Consider the following 23,956-nt stretch of genomic DNA (forward strand, 5'->3'; position numbering starts at 1 on the left):
AATCAATTCAAATCCTAGTAAGTAGAATGTATTATACAGAACGGCTGGGTCCAGCGAAATAAGTATTTTATTTACTGTATTGAATGTAATTTTAATTTCAGGTTATGGCGATTTGCGGTACTCATTTACGCTTATTACACAGGTCAATAAAAATTGTTTTGTCAGCACGGGTTTTACTTAATATATTCAGGTTATGCATAGCTATAAGCAAATATATATGGGAAAGGATCATTACGCGGAAATATTATTCTGATTATTTTTAAGAAATTATAGGCAGCTGAAATTTCGAATTCGTTCTGGAATCAGCGTTTCATTAACTCGGGTTTTACTTAATAAATAATTAACAATGGAATTTGGTGAATTCTGATATACGAATTGGCATTAAAGAAAACGACATGAAAATATTTATTGTTTCTTCAGTAAGGAAGCTGGCCTCTGCCATGACGTGAAAGGTTTACTTGAAGAAATTAATATTCTTCATGTAACCCATGGGCACATTCCGTATATTTCAAAGAAAATTACAATTACGAGAGTTAAAATGCTATTAACGGGACTTTATTATTTAATATTTCGTTATTGGAGACTTCAAGATGGTAGGTTACTGCTGTTGCCTTTCCCTATGGGATAGCAGGAATGTTCCGGCTCACATATTACGAAGTGGGAAAGTGCATTGTGAAAGAGGTCGATTGTCGATCCTAAAACTGTACTAATGTCATCATTGCATATCTCTTATTAAACAATTTCTAAATGCTCTTATGATTAGTCCGAAGCTTTCTGCTATTTGAAGAATTTTTTCCAAAGCTTTCAGGGGCGAAACTAACAGATGGAATATTTACAGGTATAAGCCCTCAATTAATAAAAAAATAGTGGATTGTGATATTTTCCCCAAAAAACTGGAACAGTTTTAAGGCAGTATTGCAGAAAATTATCATATTCTTATTCGTATTTCGTAGTAAAAAAAGCAACAAAACTGTGATATGTAACGCCCGTGCCCAGAAATGCTGCTGACCGATGTTATTAAACTCGTAAGTTGGTTAGCCAAACGATTGGAAAATAACGAAACTGGTTGGCTGATGTGGATTTAGAATAACACCATTTCTAACACAGTAAGTTCGTCATTTTCGAGAAGCAACTGATCACAGTACATTGGATCAGCTAGAAGTAGGGTTGAGTGAGCCAAGAACTCTTTATAGTGAATCCCAAACCATCATCTACTACTCTCATTTATTCAGCGTAGCTTAATCTTATGCATCAAGAGAGAAATTTAAGATCATAAAATCTCTTTCATAAACTTCGTTTCGTGTATTTCAAAAAAGATACTGTTTTTTAATAGAGAGAGAGAGAGAGACGTTTTGTGCTCTCCAAACCTTATTAAGCTGCTCCAGATTTATTGTTAATTCATCGATTCTCAGAAGAGTCTCCAGGTAACTATTCCGCCATAGACCTTAAGTGTTATAAAAATATATAGTCAAATCGTAAGTTGTATAAATATGAATAAGTGACAGTTTCTTCTTGGTATCGCCAAAATAGTTCTGGCGTGCTGTACCCGATTATGTACTTTTAAAAAATATCATGGACGGAAATTGAAGTTCAAAACCCTACTTTATCGTGGGAGCAAACTAAATATGTAAATACTTATATTAATTTAAAAAATAGTGTTAACCACAGAAAACCAATTTATTTTTCCAAGAATTAAATATAAAAGAAACTTTCTCTGCCTCTGGCCAGTTTTTGTAAGTCCGTTTAATCGCCTAACTTTTCTGATCCACATGTACATATATGTTCTTTTTTCTTTCACGACCTTTTCTAACGCTTTTTCACTTTTGCATTATGGTTTTCTTAATTACAGGATTTGAATTTTAGTTTAAAAATAATCATTATTCAATTCATCACAAAAATGCTCGCACCAAATAAAGCAGCCCTTAGTTCACATATTCATCTAGTACATCTAAGTAATCGACCCCAAATCGTTCGTGCTTTCGCACTTAAAAATATAGCTATCCTTTATCTTTACCCGGTCCCACACTAACGCCGAGTAAATGTTCGCCCGCCATCAGACCGGCCGGTTGGTGCGCATAGTTCCTAATTTGGTGAAGTGATATCAGTTGGTTTGGAAATGAATTGGAATTATTTTGATTGACATTTTTATTCTGGAAGCTGATAGCATCGTAGAGGTACGGACGCTGCGCCATAGGATGATGGCTAAGTGTATTCAAGTGTGGCGGCATTGAATTGATCGGGGTGAACGCTGAATTGCTAGTAGTCTTCGTGATACTCGCCGCATCGTATGGTCCAACAGTGGATGGTGTAGACACTGAAAAGAAATTGGGTAAACATTTGTTAATATAATAACATATTTATTATAATTATATAATTTAGTAAAATCAAATATTAGTGTGATCGTATTTAGACGGCACACTGTGTTGCGGCTAGTGGAAAAGTAACTTTTCTCCGATTATTTTTTTCAGTGTTTTTAATGATGCAATTTTGTCACAGACATTCCAAGTAAACAAAAAACACATAAAGCTTATTTTTATATTGGCCCGTTGATTTTTAATTGATTTTAGAAGTCAAATATACAAAATTTTCACGAAAAGAGGGGATTTCAGGGCTGTATTCAAAATGATCTCATTTGATTTTGGTGACAGATATTTTGATTCGGAAAAACAATCTGCCTTCGGACAAGTATCTTCTGTAAAATAAAGGAATGTTATTTGAGACATTTTCATGTGCACCTTTTTTAGAGCGAAAACCCGACTAAAGGTCCATTTTTCCTTAAAATTTGGGTTAGGTAAGCAATATCTAAAAAGTCCCAGAGAGTCCCAGTTCCAAACCACTACAGAAATGTTACATAATTTGTTTTCAACGAACTGTGAAAAAATCAGCTGCCCATACCTGCCCTCCTGGGAGTTATAGCGATTTTAGTATATCATTCTCAGTATTTATTCCATAGAAATAGAACGGAAATTCTTCGAATCACTTACTGAATAATCTAATCATATTGGTTTTCGGGTGACTTTCCGTCATCCCACGTCAAATTTTTATTATTTTCAGACCGGTTTAATTGCTTTCTGGTGCGTTTTTCATATAAGTGTTTTAATGGTTCGAATATTTCATCAGAATATATACATAATTATAATTTTGACAGTCAAGAATTATGGAATACATTAAAATTTCCTATCAGGAACTGCATGAGTTGATGCAACAGAGTAAAACTAGAAGCGTGGAGGATGTTTTGGAATTGCTTGATCATGAGCATGGAGTGAAAAGTAGTTTAATATTTCCAAACATAAAAGATAAATTGAAAAAGTTTGTCAATAAGTACAATACACGTTTTCAAGAGTTTAACAGGATGTATGAACGGCTTGGAGCTACGGACTGGATTCAAGAGGGCTATATTGAAGTTGGAAATCATCCAACTTTGTAATATTTCTGTAGAATGCAATAAAATATGCCTGTGTTATAAAATAGTATCTTCAAAATTTTTTTTTATTCCTCATCTATTCTAGCACTCCATAAAAATTAGCATAACTCTCTTAAAACTGAAGCTATTGACTTCAAACCGGTATCAAATTAAAGCTTTTATTGCCACCTTTCAAATAAGAAATGAAATAGATTTTGGTTTTATACAAAATTTCAGAGTTTTTCAACAAATATCGAAAAATCATGAAAATTTGACGTTTATAATTCTTGTTCGGACCACCCTATACTTTATTTAAAAAACTAATCATAGGGTATTTATCAGAAATAAAAGAAGAATTAAAATAAATTTTTTTGTAAACAACTTTTTTTTTTACTTTTGTTGAAAATTTGACCCAACAATTTTTTTCGGTGTAAATTTTTTTTCACTCATTCTGTTTGGGATTTCATTCTGACCAATCTGTAGAAGTTTCTCATCGATACAATTAAAATTACAGTTTAGGCAATATGATTTCCAAAAAATTCCGGTTTCGCAACACTGTGCGGCAGTAGCGATTTTTGCTCTTGTATGACGAGATTGTACCCGCCACTTCTAAAACTAAAGTATTATTAAAGGAAATTTGCCATATATGCTGAGTAGGGTGTGGCTTTTAGTAAAATATACTAGGTTGTATGGACTATCTACCTGAATTTAAGCAAAATAAATCCGATACCTTGGGTCACAAATGTAAGAATAAATATAAACTATCATGCCCTCAAAAAAAGTCCGTTTTGCCGTTCTTTTAATGACAAAGCGGGGGATATACTATATATCAAATGAGCTGGGCTGGCAGTTGAAGTTCTGGTGTAAGATAATCAGAGGCTAATATGCTTCCATTTTGATGCCCTATAGTCAAACTTCCTTTGAGAAAGAAGACTGGATTTTGAAACTGAGCATATTCCTACGACCGGGATGTGCATGGAAGAGAGATTTGGAAGCTTCCGTTCATTCACTAACGCCAAAGTCGTTACAATAAACATCTTGACAATATGAAAAACGGACATAGGATTGCTACGAACCTACAAATGTTTTCAGTAGCGACGTCAATGAAACACTTTGCAGCCACATAAGTAAGAATTATGAACATTTCCCATTAGTTTCAACGGACACAAAACGCTCCTGGAATACGACCGAAAAGTCATTCGATGAGTGTGAAGTTTGACATATAACTGGTTGCCAGACCTCTAGATCTCACCCATTTGAAATACAAAATGTGCTGTTGGAACGCTCAGACTATTGACAATTCACAAAATACTAATTTCTTCATGTATGAGTATACGTAAAAGACGAGTCAGGGTAGTATCTACATTACCATAATGACATAATGAGTTTCAGGTAGATAAGAACTGACTCACCGATTTCGTCCCGACCGTTGTCGCTCATTCGATGATGCGTTTGCAGCTCGCCATGTCCGTTTGGCGGCCCACCAGATCCACTGGCTCCGCCTCCGCCACCAGCGCTACTTCCGCCACCTGAATTTACATTCGAAAAGTCCATGTGCTGTTGCTGTTGCGGCGGCTGTTGTTGCGTCTGCTGTTGTTGCTGCTGATGATGGTGTTGCTGGCCGCCGAGTTGGTGCTGTTGTTGATGATGGTGATGCTGCTGCTGCTGTTGGTGTTGTTGCTGTTGCTGTTGATGCATGACATCTGTCATATTTGCGGCGGAGTCTGGACTGACCTTAGGCCAATACGAATGCTCGGTGGGTGCTATCGACACCGGCGGCAAGCCAAGCGTCTGGCGATTGTGTGTATTCGAATTTGGCAAACTGCTCACACCCGCACCACCAATACCAACCCCACTAGTGCCGCCCGCAGCACCGCCTGCCATATTGCCCCCATTCACATTGCTGCCAGGCGCGCTGTTAGCACTGCCGCCTAAGGACGCGCCAGCGCCGGTGACATTACCACTCGCGGTCAAAGCGGCGATCGGTGGTCGCTTGTCCGTGCGCTCCGCGTGCTTCTGCATATGCTTGGTTAGATATGTCTCTTGTGTGTACGATTTGCCGCAATACTGGCAAATATGTGTCTTCAGGTGCTTAGACTCCTTGTGCTTGGGTATATGATCGAGCAGTGAGGGCTCATCCGAGAAACACTTGTAGCAGGAATTACATTTGAAGGGTTTGTCCGTTTGGTGGCAACGCGAGTGCGACTGCAGATTGGAAAGTTGTGAGAAAGCTTTCTGGCAGCCGGGATGTCGGCACTTGTATGGCTTGTCGCCGGTGTGGGTGCGGATGTGTTGCTGCAGATGGGACAGTTGGGTGAATTTGCGCTGACAAATCTCGCAGCGGTACGGCTTTATACCCAGGTGGATGCGTGTGTGTTGCGACAGGTAGGAAGAGTTTGCAAACGCCTTGGAGCACTGCGTACACTTGTACGGTTTGGCCTCGCGCATGTGAATTTGTGTGTGCAGCTGCAAGTCCGCTTTCGAGCTGAAAATCTAAGAACAGAATATTGAAAGCAAACAAATTAGTTGCCAATTGTGAATGAAAATGAAATATTTATCTATGTATAGCATACATTCGATATGTTTACTAAATTTCTCATAATTAGTTAATTGATTTTTTATCAGCTAATTTTGAATGGAGGATAGAGAATGGAGTCTTGTGTAGAAGTTCACGCAAGTGAGGAAAGTTCTCTGATTGCCAGTGACTTTTAAACTGTTAGAAACCATTCTTTTAAATATGGCTCAGGCAGCTCACGACTTCCGGTCTTAGACCAAATATTCCCTGGATAGCCAAAAAAACATCCGTTTGAAGTCGAGCTAAAGTTAGAAAGCAAACCATGCCTTCTAAGGTTTGTGCGCTGGGTTTGGGACCCGTCACGTAAAAAGCACTATCAATGAAAAGGAAACAACAGCCTCGGAGAAGTGCTCCCTCTTTTGATAACGACCCCTGAAAACGTATTAAGGATTATGATTTGAGGGTATGCAACTGGAATGTCCGGCCCTTAATTGGGAAGGTGCCGCTGGCCAGCTGGTTGAGGTCCTCCTTAGAATAAAGTGGCATTTACTGCAGTGACCATATAAAGGGGCGCAAATTCGGTGTGGGATCCGTGGTGGGAGAGAGATTCCGTCGCCGAGTACTGATATTCACTCCTGTGGATGAACGTCTACCCACAATTCACGTCAAAGCGAAGTTCTTCAACATATCGCTGATTTGCGCCCACGCCGCGACGGAAGAGAAGCACGATGTGACCAAAGATGCCTTCTATGAGCGCTTGGAGCGCACCTATGAGAGCTGCACCCGCCACGATGTCAAAATCGTGCTTGGCAACTTACACAGCAGAGTGGGCAAATAAGGCATCTTTGGCAGCTCCCCAAATAGGTTGATGCTGATCGACTACTGTAGTACTAGATTCCAGCATGAGACAATTCATGAAGCCACCTGGCTGTCCCCGGATCGAAAAGGCACCAATCAGATCGATCATGTTGTGATAGACGGAAGACACGTATCTAGTGTTTTAGACGTGCGTACACTCCGAAGTCTTAATATTGACTCGGACCACTATCTTGTTGAAGCCAAGATTCGTAAACACCTCTGTGCAGCAAAGCAACCCCTTTAACAAATACAAGGAATGTACGACGGTGAGAAGCTGCAATCACAACAGGCAGCTGAACGATTTTCTACTCGCCGAGTAGACCCTTCGATGATATTAAAGTATTTGGCTCAGTACCCGCGAGAGGAAGTAGTGGAAGAACAGTTCTATTGGATGTGACACCCAAGGGGCTTTAATTTTAAGAAAACGTGATAATATTATTAAATATCGGCAGTGGAGAAAACCGCGACTTGAGATTTTTTGGTTGAAAGTTAGCGTTTTTTTCCCATATTAGTCAATATAGAAAAAATAAAAAAATAAAAAAAATTCTGGGTTTGCATAAAAAGGTAATTTTTTTATTAATTTTTGATTATGTGAAAAAAAACTGTTTGTTTTTCTCATCAATATTCTGAAAAAATTATTATAGACCAACGTTGTCATATAACTCCTTTTATTGGGCTCGTGGTTTTGCCGGAAATCGAGATGAAACAATCTCAACATTTAAAATTTGAGTCACGCCCCTTCCTTTCCTTTTCTTTATCTCATATGACCCGTAAATTATTTTTCCCTTAATGTTTGTTATTTTATCTTTCGTTTCCGATGGGTTTCATCTTAGTATGAGTTGTTTCTTTTTTCTTTTTTTTTTATCATTTTCAAAGGATTCTGCATTAGTCTATATAGGCATATATGGATAAAAATATGGTATAAGAGCTAACTTTTTTAATATTTCATAATTTGTCGAAGTTTCATTGAACGACGAATATATTTTTAAAAAATTTTGATTCTGTAATTACATTCCTTATACATATATGTAAGTATGTATGCCAGCTCTAGGCTGTACAGAAAATGAAAATAATAGTTTTATAAAATTAAATTATTCATCTGAAATATGTTAAGATTAAGATTAAGAAGAACAGCGATTATCGCGATCTTAAGTACCTTCGGATCTTTGACATCCATATGTCGTGGTGAGCTGGTTGTCGACCCAACACTGCCACCCCCAACACCATCGCTGGCAATATGATGATGACGACCCGCTGCAGCGTGGTGATGGTCCACACTGTTGCTGGTCACAATAATGTGTTGATTAGGATTCGGATAAATACGCGCCTTGCGGCCACGACCGCCGCCACCACCCCCACTGCTGACATTGCTGCCATTTCCGGAGCCTGCAGAAACGGTGCCGCCTCCACTACTGCCAACGTTATTGCCTGCTGTTGCCCCATTCGGTACGGTCGAGCTGACAATCGCATTCGTGTCGACCGTGAGCTTAGCAGCGTGCGAGCCGCCGCTGCCAACGGCATTATTGTTGTTGTTGTTGCCACTGGCGACTGCCCCAGCAGCTGATGGCGCAACGCCCGTAGTGGTACTAACTTTCTGCTGCTGTTGCGCAAGCAAATCGCTACCGCTGGCGTTGCTGGCATTAGCGGCCGTCAGCTGTGCGTATTGGCTCGGTAGTTGCTGTTGCTGCTGCTGTGTGGCGTGTGGCTGTCCATGTTGTGACTGCGAGGCTTGTTGATGATGCTGCTGTTGTTGTTGTTGTTGCTGCTGCTGGCTGTAAGACAATACTGAAGAGCGCAAATCGGCGGATGAGTTCGAAAACACGCTTAACGGACCGAGCGCGACGCGCTCGTTCAAACTGTTGCGTAATTGATCGATGGAGCGATGGACGGCATGTGTGTAGTCCCCACCAGCTGGTGGTATTTCGCCAATCAGCGGCGAGTTGTGATGGTAGTCAAGCCCACCTCCAATTGGGCGGTACTCGATAAGACGGCCTTCCATTACGGGCTTTTTTTATTAGATTTTTACACTGTTTTTTTTTTGTTAATTTAACGATTCGGGCTTTATTGATCTACAGTTCATTTAAAGCCCGCGGCTTTAATTCACGAGTTTCAATTAAGAATTCAGTTTTGCAGAAACTATAATTACGGAAGTATTTTATTTCGTAAGAAGTAGTTGTCAATATCGCTTTGGCGGAAACTTACAAGTAACACACAAAATCTTACTACAAGATGACCTTCAAAATAACCAACAAAACATTTCAAGTCAACCTCGTTCACTCCCCTTTCCAGAATATTTTGCAGAGCCAAAGAACCATATCACAAACTTTTTAGACCTCTTTAAAAAATCCAAATTACCAGATTGACTCCACTTTCAAAATACGGTTGAAAAAAACAAAGAAGTCTCAAAACTATTTGGATGACCTAAAAAAAGTTTCTGTACAAACTAGTTGAGAGTGAGCTCTCAATTAAGACAATGCATTGTGTCTGCAACCAAAAAAAAATATAGCAAACTTGCTTCCGCATCCACCACCATATATGTACACAAAGGCTGGCCTCTATCGACTTTGTTTTGTTCTCAGACTTCAAGAGTTACTTAGCGACATTGAAACCGTAACCGCCGACACTGAGACTTTAAGCAATCTTCCACAAAAGCGCTTTTGAAAATATTAATAAAATGGGTTTGTTGCCTTCGTTGTCAACTATGTTTAATAATAGAATTGAAGTTTGCACAAAAAAAATTTTCTTTCATTAAACCCTTGCGAACTTTTCAGTCTATTCGTTAAAGTTTGTACTTCTTTGTACTTTCTTTCTAAACAATGTTTGGAAAAGTATGAATGCTTGGCGGCCACAGTTCGAAACTTTCATACAAAATATGGTGGGAATAGTGTTTTAGCGCCGCCAACTGGATTCGAAAGTCCATGAAGTCCACCCAGAAGGAAACATCGGAGACCTTACGACGAACTTAGTCGATTTTTTGTCTGTCTGTCTGTACCTCAGTTTTTGAGATACCGATCTGAAATTTCGGAACCGTACTTTTTATCCAGAAAAGCTGCTCATTTGACTGAAGTGTCAGGACTACTATAGCATATAGCAGTCACACAAACTGTACAATCAGAATCAAGAGCTTGCATGGAAAACTTTTGTAACGAGGGAAAGCAAACGACGCCATATTTTTTCCCTCTCTATATATAGATATATGATCCAATAACGAGTTTTAAAACTACTACCGAAATTTGGAGTCAGTCGCCTCAACTTTAAGAGCGCAACGTCCAATTTATGGTTTCATCCTGTCAGATCAACAATTTGCGTCTAGTGGTGAAATCCACAGGCGTAATACAAAATATTCCAGTGTCAGTGAGAGAAAGACATGAAGTCTCTCGAAAGGGAATATTGCTGCCGGTAGCGCATCAATTGAGAAAGATCCAAATCAGTCTCCGACACATCGTTTTCAAGCGTTGGGCATCGCTATCACACCGTTGTCGCGAATTTTGCGAAAAGATCTTGGCCTACATCTCTACAAGAAGAACTGAAGCCGCTTGAATCGTCTTATATTCGTGAATTGGGCTCAGCAACAACTTGAAAATGATGCGGATTTTCATCGAAAAATCATCTTTAGCGATGAGGCTAGTTTCTGGCTGAATGGCTTCGTCAATAAGCAAATTATGCGTTATTGGTCAGGCAGTAATCCGCACGTACTCCATACATCCCGAAAAAATTAAGGGCCACACTCACTTCGTGACGATCAAGAACGGCTCGGTACTGTAAATGCGAATCGCTACCGCTCAATGATAACCGAATAGTTTTGGCTCGAATTGGATGATATGGACTTGAACGATATGTAAGTATGTGGTTCCAACAGGACGGCGCCACAAGCCACACAGCGAATGTCACAATTGATTTATTAAAAACCAAATTTGGTCACGAAAAGACCCCGTCGCCTCGGTTGTGCGATTTGACGCCGTTAGACTATTTCCTGTTGGACTACATCAAGTCTATGGTCCATGCCAATAAGCCAGCGACTATTGATGAACTTCATGCGAATATCGAACGTGAAATTGCAGTAGTATCGGCCGATTTATGTATTAAAACCGTCGAGAATTGGGTTCAGCGTCTGGACTTCTGCAAGCGTGCCGTGGTGGTCATGCAAATGAAATCGGGTTCCATACATAATGACATCGAATTTACTTTCACAGGAATAAAGAATTTCATTGCTTTTTATAGCGCTATTATTGAAAACCCCGTTATTTGACGAGATATCTACACAAAATGTGATGTGGAGGATTATTTTCCAAGGCTACGGTATAGTCTTCAAAGAAGCTGTTCAAATCGGATCACTATAGCATATAGCTGGCGTACAAACTGACCGGCAAATTCAGTTTATTTTTTTTTCTTGTTTTTCAAAGCCGAAGTGCTCATGAGTCGTATTCAAATAACCAGCTAAGTCCGTTAACTGGATTACTTTCCTAACTGTATTCTTTTAGCGCATAGTAAGTTTGTACGCGTCATAAAAAATCAAAATATACATTGATATCATATATGTATAAACATATGTATGTACATATGTATATGTAAAACAGTCCATAACTAAATCGTTTTTTCTTTTTACCATTTCTAGATTCATTTGTCAAGGTCAGTGTTACGCTAAGCGTTAAAAAAAATACACACAAACATGCATATGCATGAAACTCCGAGAATCAAAAGCAAAAAAAAGTACATAAACTATTACCAGCTGACATATTTCTAAACAAAACTAAGTCAAAAGAAGATCAAAAAGCTAAACCTGCCATAAAAACACACAGCAAAGAGAATCAACAAATAAATGCAAACACAAACTGTCGCGAATATTTGCGCAGATTCGCAAAAAGTGCTAAGGTAATACAAAAAGCCGACAGCGATTGTTGATACATACGAAAAAATAGGTTTAGAAATATTCAAATTCCCACGCTATGAACTTAGAATGAATGAATGAACAGAAGTGCGCCAACACACACACACACATACACACACGCAAATGCCAGTGTATGTGTGAGAGTATTTGATTATGTTGGCTTACCGGTGTTGTTTTGTTTTTGCGTTGGGGCCAACCGCTTTTCGAGTAGAGATTGCGATTAGAAAAAATGTATTTATGATGAACACACACACCACATGCATAGATGGGTTTTTACGCGAAAACACATATGTATCAACGCATATACATACATTTATATGTACTTATGTACTCAACTCTATAAAATTTACACATTTTATTTGCCGTCAATCCCCTCTCCAGCGAGCAAAGCTTTTTCGCGCCTCTAATTTCTAATCGAACACACAACCCAGTCACTGCCGCGTACTTGCACATTGTGTGTGTATGTACAGTCGTTAGCTGGTGCAGCGAGCGCTTATGTGTAACAAAATTTATTGAATTTGACGCACGTGGTGAGTTTGTAAATAATCGAGTATAAAAGCAATTCTAAACAAAAGCACACACTCACACACATCATTTGTGTATGTGGAGCACAGTGAACCCACAGTGTGCATGTACATATGTATGTATATATGTATGTATGCATAACAATATCTGAGTAAATAGTATATATGTATATACAATATATGAAAGCACCGCCAAAATACACGTGACGTGCCAATAAACTCAGCTGCTGAGGTTGCTGTCGCCGCGTCACTCCCAAAACCATATTCTAAGCAAGACAAAAAAAATTGCGGCGCGACAAATCGCGGTTGACAAAAAGCTCAGTACTGATTAATTTGTCTTTATGTTTTGTTTGTATTTTCTTTCCTTCGTAATGTAAACAGAAGTGTAAAGAAAATATGCATAACTTTTTGGTGAACTGGATTGTCAACAGAGATACATATGTACATATTTTTGAAGACAAGGGACACAACAAGAGTCAAGGAAAAACATATTAGCGGAATAGATTTCCTTAATTTAAAGCTTTCTTCAGCTTAGTAGATGCTAATAAGGAGCCTCACTGGCGTTCTTAAATTTAGACGTCAACCTAAAGAGTCTTCTAATTTATTCGCTACTGCCGCTACAGAAACTAAAGGTCATGTTGACATTTAGATGAAATACGTTTTGAATTCTCGAATTTTTTTAAATTTGTCGTCATATTATTCAGGTACGAATTACTGAGGCATGGTTTAAAAAATGGAATATGGCCATTAATACAGATAAATCTATACATATCACATTTACAATGAAAAAAGACTCCTGTCCAAATACTATTTGAACAATGAAGAGATTCCTAACAGCAATACAGTGAAGTACTTAGGCCTCCATCTTGATAGAAGATTAACGTGGAAAAATCACGTTAAGGCAAAACGAAAAGAGCTTAAAGTAAAGACTAATAAAATGTACTGGCTTATTGGACCCAAATCTGAATTAAGTTTTGAAAACACAATTTTACTTTATAAAGCCATACTAAAGCCGGTCTGGACGTATGGAATCCAGCTTTGGGGCTCTTGCAGCAACTCAAATATTGAAATATTACAGCGTTATCAGAACTTAACCCTCAGGAAGATTCTGGATGCTCCTTGGTTTGTTTCAAATATCACAATTAACAACGACCTAAATATACCAAGTGTCAAAGACGAAATTAGGAAATTTAGTTCTAGATATCTTGAAAGGCTGAGCAATCATTCCAACCCTTTAGCTATTGCGTTATTGGATGAAACAGATGAAACGTTTCGACTGAAACGATTTCATATTCTAGACCTCCCGTACAGGAAATAAATAATCATTAGCTTAAGCTAAGTATAGAATAAAATATTACTTTTGCGCCCACTGGGGTCCAACAGTATAAAGTTATGTATATTTTAGAACATTTGCTTATTGTCTTGAATACAGACAGATTGTAAATAAAGAATTTGAGAACAAAAAAAAAAAAATATTATTCATACTCCGTCTTCAGTACGCAAGTTCCAGCTGATATACTATTGTGGGCTAAAAATAGTAAGACTTTTTCGTCGTAATATTTTTTTCTAGGTTGGTATTACTGTCAGTGACATCTCTGACAAATGTGACTTCGAAATAATCATTAATGTTTAGTAGACGCTTGTCTTTCTGAAGTGCATTCGGCGATTTTTACGACGAGTGAAATTATTCAACAAAGAAGTTCCATTAAATTTTGTGTTCTGGATCGTATTTCTGGTGCCGAAACGTACGGAATGTTGGAAAAGGACTTCGGCGATAATTTTTTGTCGCGAGCTATTGTTTCTGATTGGTACAAATTATGCAACGAGGGTCGAGTACGCGTTGATGACGAACCACATGCAGGACGGACATCAACATCAACTGATGATCAACACGTTAACAATACAAAAGTATTGGTTCTTGGGCATCGATGATTAACAGTCAGATATCTTACTGCCATCGTTGTAATATCGAAAGGATCAGTGAAAACCATTTTGAAAATCATTTGGGCCTCAGAAAAGTAAAAAGAGGATTGCTTTCAAAACCACTCAATTTATTCGAAAAACAGCGTCGCGTTAACCAATGCTTTTCGACCATCAGGATGTCATGAAACATATTTTACTGGCGATAAGTCTCGGATCTATGATTACAACCCGAAAATAGACGAGCGATCGGCTGTATTACATAGCAAAGACGAACCGAAGCCGAAAGAATCATGAGAAATCAAGTCAAAAATCAAGATTACATTGACAATTTTCTGCTATTATCGAGGTGTGTTGCACTCCGAATTCCTTCCGACCGGCCAAACTGTCAACAAGGAATACTCGTTGAGTGTTGTGCGTTGTTTGCGCAAAGTTATTCGTAAAAAGAGGCCGAAATTATGGGCCCACAACTCGTGGTTTTTGCACCACGAAAATTGTGATTCTACGTGAGTTTTCGCCAAATTTTCAATCAATATCGTTCCGTAGGCCCCGTATTCACCTGATTTGGCTCCGTGTGACTTCTGGCTATTCAGCAAACTCAAACGACCGTTCCGGGGAAACCGTTTTGAGTAATTTGATGACATTAAAGGAGAATCGCTACGCGCATTTAAGGCTATTCCGGAAATTGGCTAGAACAACTGTTCCGAGGTATGGAAACAATTTTTGGCATAAGTATATTAGGGCCAAGAAGAATTACTTTGAAAGGGACGACATAAATTTTGAAGAATAAATTAAGAATTTAACATTATGTCAACATCCAATGCCAATAATTACGATCATTACACCGATATATTTTATATACTCGCATGATTTGTGGGTCAAGTGATAATGGAGTAAACCAATTTTCATGTATGCTGTCCAGTGATACTTTATTATGGGTAGTCAGATTTTCAAATTCATCTATTATTTATATTTTTTATTTCGCTATCATACATTGGTTTTCGTAACACACGTATATACCACGTCGTATTAACAAAGAAGACATTCAACGTTGTCATTGTTATTATGATTTTTGTGCTATGCGACATGAATTTGATAATGTTTCCTGGGTGCGATTTCTACCCATTTGGTTATTTCAAAGTTATGACATTTCATGCAGGTTTTAAAAATAAAAATATATACCGAATAAGTTCATTTATGAATATTTTTTTATTTTGGTAAAATTAGTAGATTACTATCTCCTGAGATATGGTTTTGGTCCATAAGTGGGCGACGCCACGCCCATTTTCAATTTAAAAAAAGCCTGGGTGCAGCTTCCTTCTGCAATTTCTTCCGTAAAATTTAGTGTTTCTGACGTTTTTTGTTAGTCGGTTAACGCACTTTTAGTGATTTTCAACATAACCTTTGTATGGGAGGTGGGCGTGGTTATTATCCGATTTCTTCCATTTTTGAACTGTATATGGAAATGCCTGAAGAAAACGACTCTGTAGAGTTTGGTTGACATAGCTATAGTAGCTTCCGAGATATGTACAAAAAACTTAGTAGGGGGTGGGGCCACGCCCACTTTTCCAAAAAAATTGCGTCCAAATATGCCCCTCCCTAATGCGATCCTTTGTGCTAAATTTCACTTTAATATCTTTATTTATGGCGTAGTTATGACACCTTATAAGTTTTCGGTTTCCGCCATTTTGTGGGCGTGGCAGTGGGCCGATTTTGCCCATCTTCGAACTTAACCTTCTTATGGAGCCAAGAAATGTACCAAGTTTCATCATGATATCTCAATTTTTACTCAAGTTACAGCTTGCACGGACGGACGAACGGACAGACAGATATCCAGATTTCAACTGTACTCGTCACCCTGATCACTTTGGTATATATAACCCCATATCTGACTCTCTTAGTTTTAGGACTTACAAACAACCGTTATGTGAACGAAACTATAATACTCTCCTTAGCAACTTTGTTGCGAGAGTATAAAAACTAAGAGGATAAAATCAAAACAAATAGCCATTACTTTACAAATAATAATTTATTTTGCACAAGTCAAGTCGGAACCTTATTTAATGCGCATGATTTTACTTTTGTAAAATAAAAAAAAATTATCACAAAAAATTAATTAAAATTTTAATTTTTTCTTCTTTCTCACCACACCTATCCCTTAAAGGAGCTTTTCTTTTTTGAATATATACGTTAATTTACATATGAATATATTTTCTGAATCACGATGTATGGAGAAATTGTCAAGGATTTTATAATATACAATAAAACTCATGTCAGTTGGCTCAGATTCACTTTTTCGGCATATGGTAAGTCAGTGTAGTTGTCTCTTAAGTAGAGTGAGAAAACCCACTTTGTCTTATCTTCCTCTTACTTTGTTAGAAAATTGGTAGTTCGACAACAGAATGCACGTACCTCCAAAACCGATTAAGACACCAAGATAAAAGCATCGATAACATTCGGGCAAACATTAACTATTAAATACATTGATTAAAAATATCACTCATATTATTCAGATAATGCAACATGAATTTAAATCGGTTGTATTATCATCGCCAATTACATTATATTCTTTATCTCTCACTTTCTTCTCTTCTCTCTCACTCTGTTCTCTCATCTCCCTTACTATTAAACAGCAGCTAAAGAAAAGTACTCTATGCTGCCTTGCTGGATAGGAGCATTTTAATTATCACCATGAATACTTCGTACGAAGTACTTATTTCGCAGTGTTTACTGTAGCTAGTCTGCTTATAACTGACCTTCCTGCAGAAATCGTTTTCCTGCAGCTTAACTTCCTCTCAGAAACAAGATTATATTGGAATTTCATTATTATTTCCGACGGCAAAGTATGCCGGAAGGCTAATCTAAATTCTGAGACAGTTGAAATTCCGGGAATGCAAAGCTTTAGATTATTATATTTTTAATAAAGCTTCTAAGCATTTACATAGTACCATATAAGTATGTATGTATAGAGTTAAAAGCCGACTCTGTACTGACGACAAAACTTGTGTAATGATTTTAAATTTCACGAACAACGAACGGACCATCGGAGAATGCTACAAGTAACCGATCCCAAATTTGTCACAGTTACATACTTAGAGCAGGTAGAGTTTCTGATTCATAACACCTGTTATTAAATAGAGACTACCCTAATGTGCAGTTAAAAAACGACTCCACAGTCTAAATAATTGCAAATATCACACACTATCGTTTCTGAAAGTTTTTCTTTTAATTTTTAATCGTTCAAATTAGCTGGTTTGGAGTCTTTTTGTTTCAACAGTATAACTTTATACATTGACGCACATACATTCATACATAAATATAAACAAATTCAAATCTCAAACAACAAAAAGAAAGAACAGAGAAAGAACACAAATGTGTGTGGCTAAGTAAGTTTGATTATGCATGTACAGTCGCGGTCAAAATAATAGTAGTGAGCCAATGCCAAAAACAAATCTGTAAGGTTTATATACACACCTTTCACCTCCGGACTATCTTTCAAAACATGACAGACACACACAACTTTTCTATGGCGTTGAGCCTATTTGAAATTTTTGTTTTCATATAATAAGTTAAATATATTCTTCAAACTTGTTATTATTCCAAGAATAGATGTTTTACAAAGTTTGACAGATTTCAAAACTCGGCCATTACAACGTCATTGCTGGCAGTCCCTCGGAAAAAAGATGCCTTAGAAAAAAACGGGCTTTCATTAAGACGACAAACTAAGTATTGGGTGAACGAAAAACATAAGAAGTGAAAGCTGTATTTTTGACAGAAAATTGGTGAACAACTCTCGATGCATTTGTTTCATCTTAAATAACGGGCGACTCAAGTATTGGCACTTTTTTATATCCTTTTTTGACAGGTCACGCGTGAGTCGTGTCAAGTTGTCATGTTACTTTTGTTCAATATTGTTTGGCATTTCACCATAGAAAGACTTAAGCTTGAACAACGTTCACAAATAGTTCCAACTTTATTACGAAAACTAACGCTCTTTAAAGATTAAGTTTCGCGCGCTTCGCTCAACTTATGGCCAACATAATCGGTCTACTGAGAGTAATATTCGCAACACCATCAACCAATATTGAATAACATTCGACTGAGTAGATCACAGTCTGTTTGGCTGTTGTGCAGCCAATGAAGAATTTTAATCAGTCGTAGCTGAGAGTGTACACAAAGACCGCGGAGAGTCGATTCGGCGACGTTCGCAGCAACTCGGACTAATGTATGTATGGAACGCCTTAGCGCATTTTACGTCGATATATTAAATTGAAAGCGTACAAAATACAGCTTGTGCAAGAACTAAGCCGCTCGACGTTTCCAAGCGACATCGCTTTGCTCTATGCCGTCTTGATAAATTTCAAGAAAATCCATCGTTTTCGAGTCAAATTTGTTTTCAGCGATTTCTCCATTTCTGTCTCAATGGTTATGTAAACAAGCAGAATTGCCACATTTGGACCGAAGAGCAACCTAAAGAGATTCGAAAGCTGTCATTCCAAGCAGAAAAAGCAACGGTTTGGTATGGTTTGTGGACCGGTGGAATCATCGGTCCATATTTCTTCAAAAATGATACGCCGGTGAGAACGTAACCGTCAGTGGCGACCGTTATCGCGACATCATAACCGACTATTTGATGCCTGAAATTGAAGCTCGTGATCTCGGTTTCAGCAGACGGCGCCACTTCCCACACATCGCATCAGTCAATGGATATATTGCGAGTACACTTCGGTGAGCAGATAATTTCACGCTTTGGTTCGGTCGATGGTCGATCCCTGTGGGTATATGTAAAATGTAAAGTCTATGCGGATAATCCAGCTTCGATTCAAGCCTTGGAGCAAAACAGCATGCATGTCATTTCGAAAATTGGACTCAACGGATGAATCATCTGAGACCTACTCGCAGTCAACATTTAGAAGAGATAATTTTCAAAAATAAGTGCAAAATATGTTCTTTCGAATGATAATAAACATTCCCCATTGAATTTGAAATGTCTGCGTTTTTTCTTTAAAAAAAATAGGTAACCTCGAAAAGGATCACCCTTTATGAAGGCTAAGAGATAAGGTTTGCTGTACTCTGTGATAGGCCTATCATCTGTGCTCAAGATTGTACGCTGACGTTCCCTGTTTTTAGATTGTAAGATTGGACGTCAAAATTTATTTAGTCAGAATTCGTTTATTAAATTTTTTTGATGCTGAAATTTTTGAATACCACGATTTCAAATGAATACTCGTATACATACTTATGTAGACTGTACGTCTGTATAATAGTGATGAATGTGTTAGAGTTTGACGGCACCGGCGTTTTTACATTGAAATGTACGTATGTATAGTAATTATGTATAGATTAATTTTAATCCATATGTATGAGCAAAATTATTCTATGATTCAGTTCATTGTTAATTAAAAGCATTTTTTTTAATTTTTCATAATTATTTTCTGCATAGCAAATAGCTTTAATGTTGCATCCTTGCATAAACCCGCATTTGATTTCTTTTTTTATTTAGATATAATTATTATTTTTTCTTTATTTAATTGCGTGTGCCATATTAATTAATTAATTTTATTTACTTACGCACACACATACATATGTATGTATATACTTTATTAGATACCTACACAAGTGCCATTATGTTGTGCCCTGTAGGGAAACTCCCCTGTTCTCGGTTAAAAAAAAATTCAAACAAGAAAAAACTTTAACTTCGGCCGCACCGAAGCTAATATACCCTTCACAGGGGCATTTATTTTAGTAACTATGTGTTCAGTTTGTATGGAAGCTATATGCTATAGTTAACCGATGTGACCAATTTTGTCGGAGATTATATTATTACCTTAAGCAGTAATCCATGTAAGATTTCGTGAAGATACCACGTCAAACGAGGAAGTTTCCCCTGCAAGCATTTGATTCCGATCATTCAGTTTATATGACAGCTATATCCTATAGTTAACCGATCTGAACAATTTCTTCGGAGATTACATTATTATCTTAGAAAATAACCTGTGCCAACTTTTGTGAAGATACATTGTCAAATGTGAAAGTTTTCCATACAAGAGCTTGATTCCGATCGTTCAGTTTGTATAACAGCTATATGTTATAGTGTTCCGATATCAGCAGTTCCGGCAAATGAGCAGCTTGTTGAAGAGAAAATGAGGTTTACAAAATTTCAAAACGATATCTTAAAAACTGAGGGACTAGTTTGTTTATATACAAACAGACGGACGGACGGACAGACGGACAGACAGACAGGACATGGCTAAATCGACTCAGCTCAACATACTGATATTTTATATATATACTTTATAGGGTCTCCGACGCTTCCTTCTGGGTGTTACAAACATCGTGAGTAATTTAATATACCCTGTTCAGGGTATAAAAATCAAACAAGAAAAAACTTTAAGTTCGGTTGCATGGAAGCTATAATAGTCTTCATAGAAGTATTTGATTTTGCTCGTTCAGTTTGTATGGCAGCTATCAACTATAGTGATTTGATCTAAACAATTTCTTCGGAGATTAAACAATTCCCTTGGACAAAAGTCGTGCCAAATTTCTTAAAGATATCTCGTCAAATAAAAAATATTTCCAAACAAACACTTCATTGCGATCGTTCAGTTTGTATGGCAACTATATATAGTGGTCGGTTCCGACAAAACAGCTCCTTCTTGGGAAGAAACGAACATTAACAAAATTTCAGATCGATATCTCCAAAGCTGTGTGACTAGATCGCGTATATACAGACAGACGGACATTGCAAAATCGACTCAGCTGGTCATGCTGATCATTTATATATATATTTATTGGGTCTTTAACGTTTTCTTTAACTGGCACAAACTTCATCGTACTGAATATACCTTGTTTAGGGTATAATAAAAACTAGAAAACGTATTCTTGTCACAGTCGCAAAAGTTCGTATCCTTTTTATATTTTTAGTGGTGAAACCTAACCTTTAATGAAACGAAACTGAAATATGTGCCTGACATCGCCCACTTTTAGGAAAAATCACATATCTCTGGACCTGCTAGACCGATTTCAAGCATATTCGGCACATAACGTTCTCCTAATATTCCGTTATTACAGATTGAGTGAAATCGGGCTAAAACTACGCCTAATTCCCATATAACACAGTTTTAAATTCCAGCTTATTACAAGTACTTCACTATACAAATAAAGAATCAATTCATATATCGGGATAAAACTTTGAACGAGTATTTTAGGTTCGCCATGTTTTACTAAACATTGTTCAAATCGAAGCAAACTTGAGCAGTCCCTAGATACAAAATATGTCGACTCAGTATTTATAGTTGACTTTTCACCGAAAATATCGATCAATGTGTTAGATATGTTATCGAAATTCGAAGAGAATCTCTTTTTAATAGTAGTATGCCTCTATTTAAAAAATGGATTGAATCTTGTCAAAATTTCGCCTCCATACACCTAATATAAAGATTTTCGAATTTCCGGGTGACTTTATAGCGCAAATATCGTCTAATATATGAGTTAGCTGAAATATAATATTAAAATAAAAAAATTAAAATTAATACAATTGAACGGGCGTGTTTTTCTAATAACGGTGCATCTTTGTGCTTAGAATGAATAAAATCGAGTGAAAACTTGCCTTGGACCCTGTGCAAGTAACAAACCTTATGTACCTAAAGTCGGAAGAGTATAAAATGTTCGGTATTACCCGTACATAGCCTATCCTTTCTTGTTTAATTATGCACTCTAAAAATGAAAGCTCAAGGAAGTATTTCGGCCAATAAAAACAATTTTTCTAAAAATGGTTTGGACATCTTCGTAATTGTTTCAAAAACTTTGTTCTGAAAATATTTTTTTTTGCTCATTTCGTCATTTTAATTACAAAAATTTATTTTCCAAAATAAAGAAAATATTAAGATTTTTTACAATTTGGCTCTGGTTTGTGCCTTATGTTTGAACAAATATGCTCAGTTTTTATAATCAGTAAGTTACAATAATTTTTGACTGAAAGACACCCTCTGAATATTCGTGATGAGTGTGCTAGCCATAGTAAACGACAGTGTTCAACTTGCATTTTGAGAAAAAAAATCTTGGACATTCACACAATGGAAATGTTTTTATGATTTTGAAATAAATAATACCATACGGTTCTTTTCTAGCTTGCCATATCAAACGATTCGGGAAACAAGACTCAAGAAGTATCAGTTACTTATCGTAGACCATTTGCGTAGAATGCATTCGCTTAATGGGATATAAAGTCCTATAACAGATTTCAGACGAGATGAAAGTAGCAAACTATTTTCCCTAAACATCAATTCAGCCCAGATACAGCCTATCTAGACCAAGTTTTGCTTGTTATTAGAGTCAGGCGAACCATGCTACTACTTCTCAAGTGCCGTCAAAGGAACAAAGCTCAATACATTTTTTCCGTCATTACTTCAAACTCTGAAACACTGAGCATACATAAGTATTAAAGACTGTGGTTAGCCTGCAGGGGGCAAATCTATAACTGCTCTCGGCCTCTATACCAAACTTCAGTTTTAAAGCCAAATTTGTGCCTCAGTTATAGCTTTGAGCCGTCCTCCTTTTCGCTGTGCCCGTCTCTGGAGAACCTTTCAGCTTTGTTAAATAAACGTTATTTCTCGTACTCACTTTAAAATCACAAACAATTTTATGTATTAAATATTATAGTTATATTAGAAAACAAAAGTATAATATAGGTCTGTGCTTGCACCTCACAAAATACATTTCTTATTTAAACAATTTCTTTAATTTAACTCCAAACTAATTCGCAGTCCAGTTACACTAAAAGGTTGACGATGTAGTTTGTTTATTATAACGATTCACGATTCTTCCTTTATTTTGATTACAATTCACTAGTAAAATAGTTCGTTTTCGGCAAATCACTAGTACAAAGTCTCTTAATTTTTGGCTGGATCATCCGACACTTGAGCAAAAACGTTGTTTGCTTTACGCGCGCCTTTGAATTACTGATCTGCCGAACGAAGTGATCCTTGCCACTTGGCCATGCCAGCGACGTGCGCATAGCTGTCGCTTATCCTTCCAACTTACTCATGATCACACCTGCACTCTTACTCTTAGCTTTGCTTCACACACACTCCACCTGTTGCAGACGTTGGCTATCATAATTTTACGCTAGTTCTGATTCATTCCTGTGTATACTCACACTTTCACTCGATACTCGTTATAATATTTTTGCACAACAGCTGTTGCTATTTTATCGAAAACAAGCACGAAAGAAGCGTAAAGAAGAATTGGTTAACTGTAGTAGAAAACGGTACTTCGGCATTCTTCACAGCCTATCAAATTACCAACGCTAACAGATTTGCCTCGACTGCTGCCAGTTGTTGTTTTTGTCTACAAAAGTTCTGGGATACTCTTTGGGTGTTCCAGCTTGTTAACAGATTTGTCATACGACAGACGCTGAAACTGACACAATATCCATGTGATCATTGGTGGCGCCATGCCGCTTCTCCCAACCATGAAAGAATTGATCTGTGTTCGACGGTAAATACTGCTCATTGAGCAGGTTAAATCATTTGGAAATGGTGTGAATAATGCTTGGGAATAACAGGATTCAAAGAAATGCAACACAATAAAAAATTGTTTAACTCATCAGTCCTTCGCAACGACATGTTTTGTAAGGATTTTGATCTGCAGTGTAATGCTTTGAGGGTTTTTCTGAAAACATCGCTTTAACAGAGATTCATGTACATGATTCATCGCGTGGTAAGTAGTTCTGCAGTGACACAGTCGGTTATTGTACCAAAATTTCTCCACAATTAACATATTTTATAAAGAAAAGTGATTAAGCCATACTTTACTTCATGATCCCAATTATTTTATTAAATTTTTAG

The 23,956-nt window shown here is 37.3% G+C and overlaps 1 protein-coding gene across 3 annotated transcripts in view; it reads right to left on the minus strand.

Annotated features, from left to right (window-relative positions):
• Positions 1–1,658: 1,658 nt before the first annotated feature.
• LOC126765057 (zinc finger protein rotund) overlaps positions 1,659–23,956 on the minus strand; it is a 119,636-nt gene continuing 97,338 nt past the window's right edge. For 2 of the 3 annotated variants that reach the window (XM_050482660.1, XM_050482674.1), the window contains 2 exons: positions 4,816–5,896; positions 1,659–2,314 (listed from right to left, as the gene is read on the minus strand). In XM_050482660.1, the coding sequence (XP_050338617.1) occupies positions 1,998–2,314; positions 4,816–5,896 (1,398 nt within the window). In that variant the 3' untranslated portion in view covers positions 1,659–1,997. Of the gene's footprint in view, positions 2,315–4,815; positions 5,897–7,932; positions 8,905–23,956 lie in introns of those variants that run through there. The other variant, XM_050482669.1, reaches the window with a different exon arrangement.

This window comes from Bactrocera neohumeralis, chromosome 2, assembly GCF_024586455.1.
Source record: "Bactrocera neohumeralis isolate Rockhampton chromosome 2, APGP_CSIRO_Bneo_wtdbg2-racon-allhic-juicebox.fasta_v2, whole genome shotgun sequence".
In the NCBI taxonomy this organism is placed as follows: Eukaryota; Metazoa; Arthropoda; class Insecta; order Diptera; family Tephritidae; genus Bactrocera; species Bactrocera neohumeralis.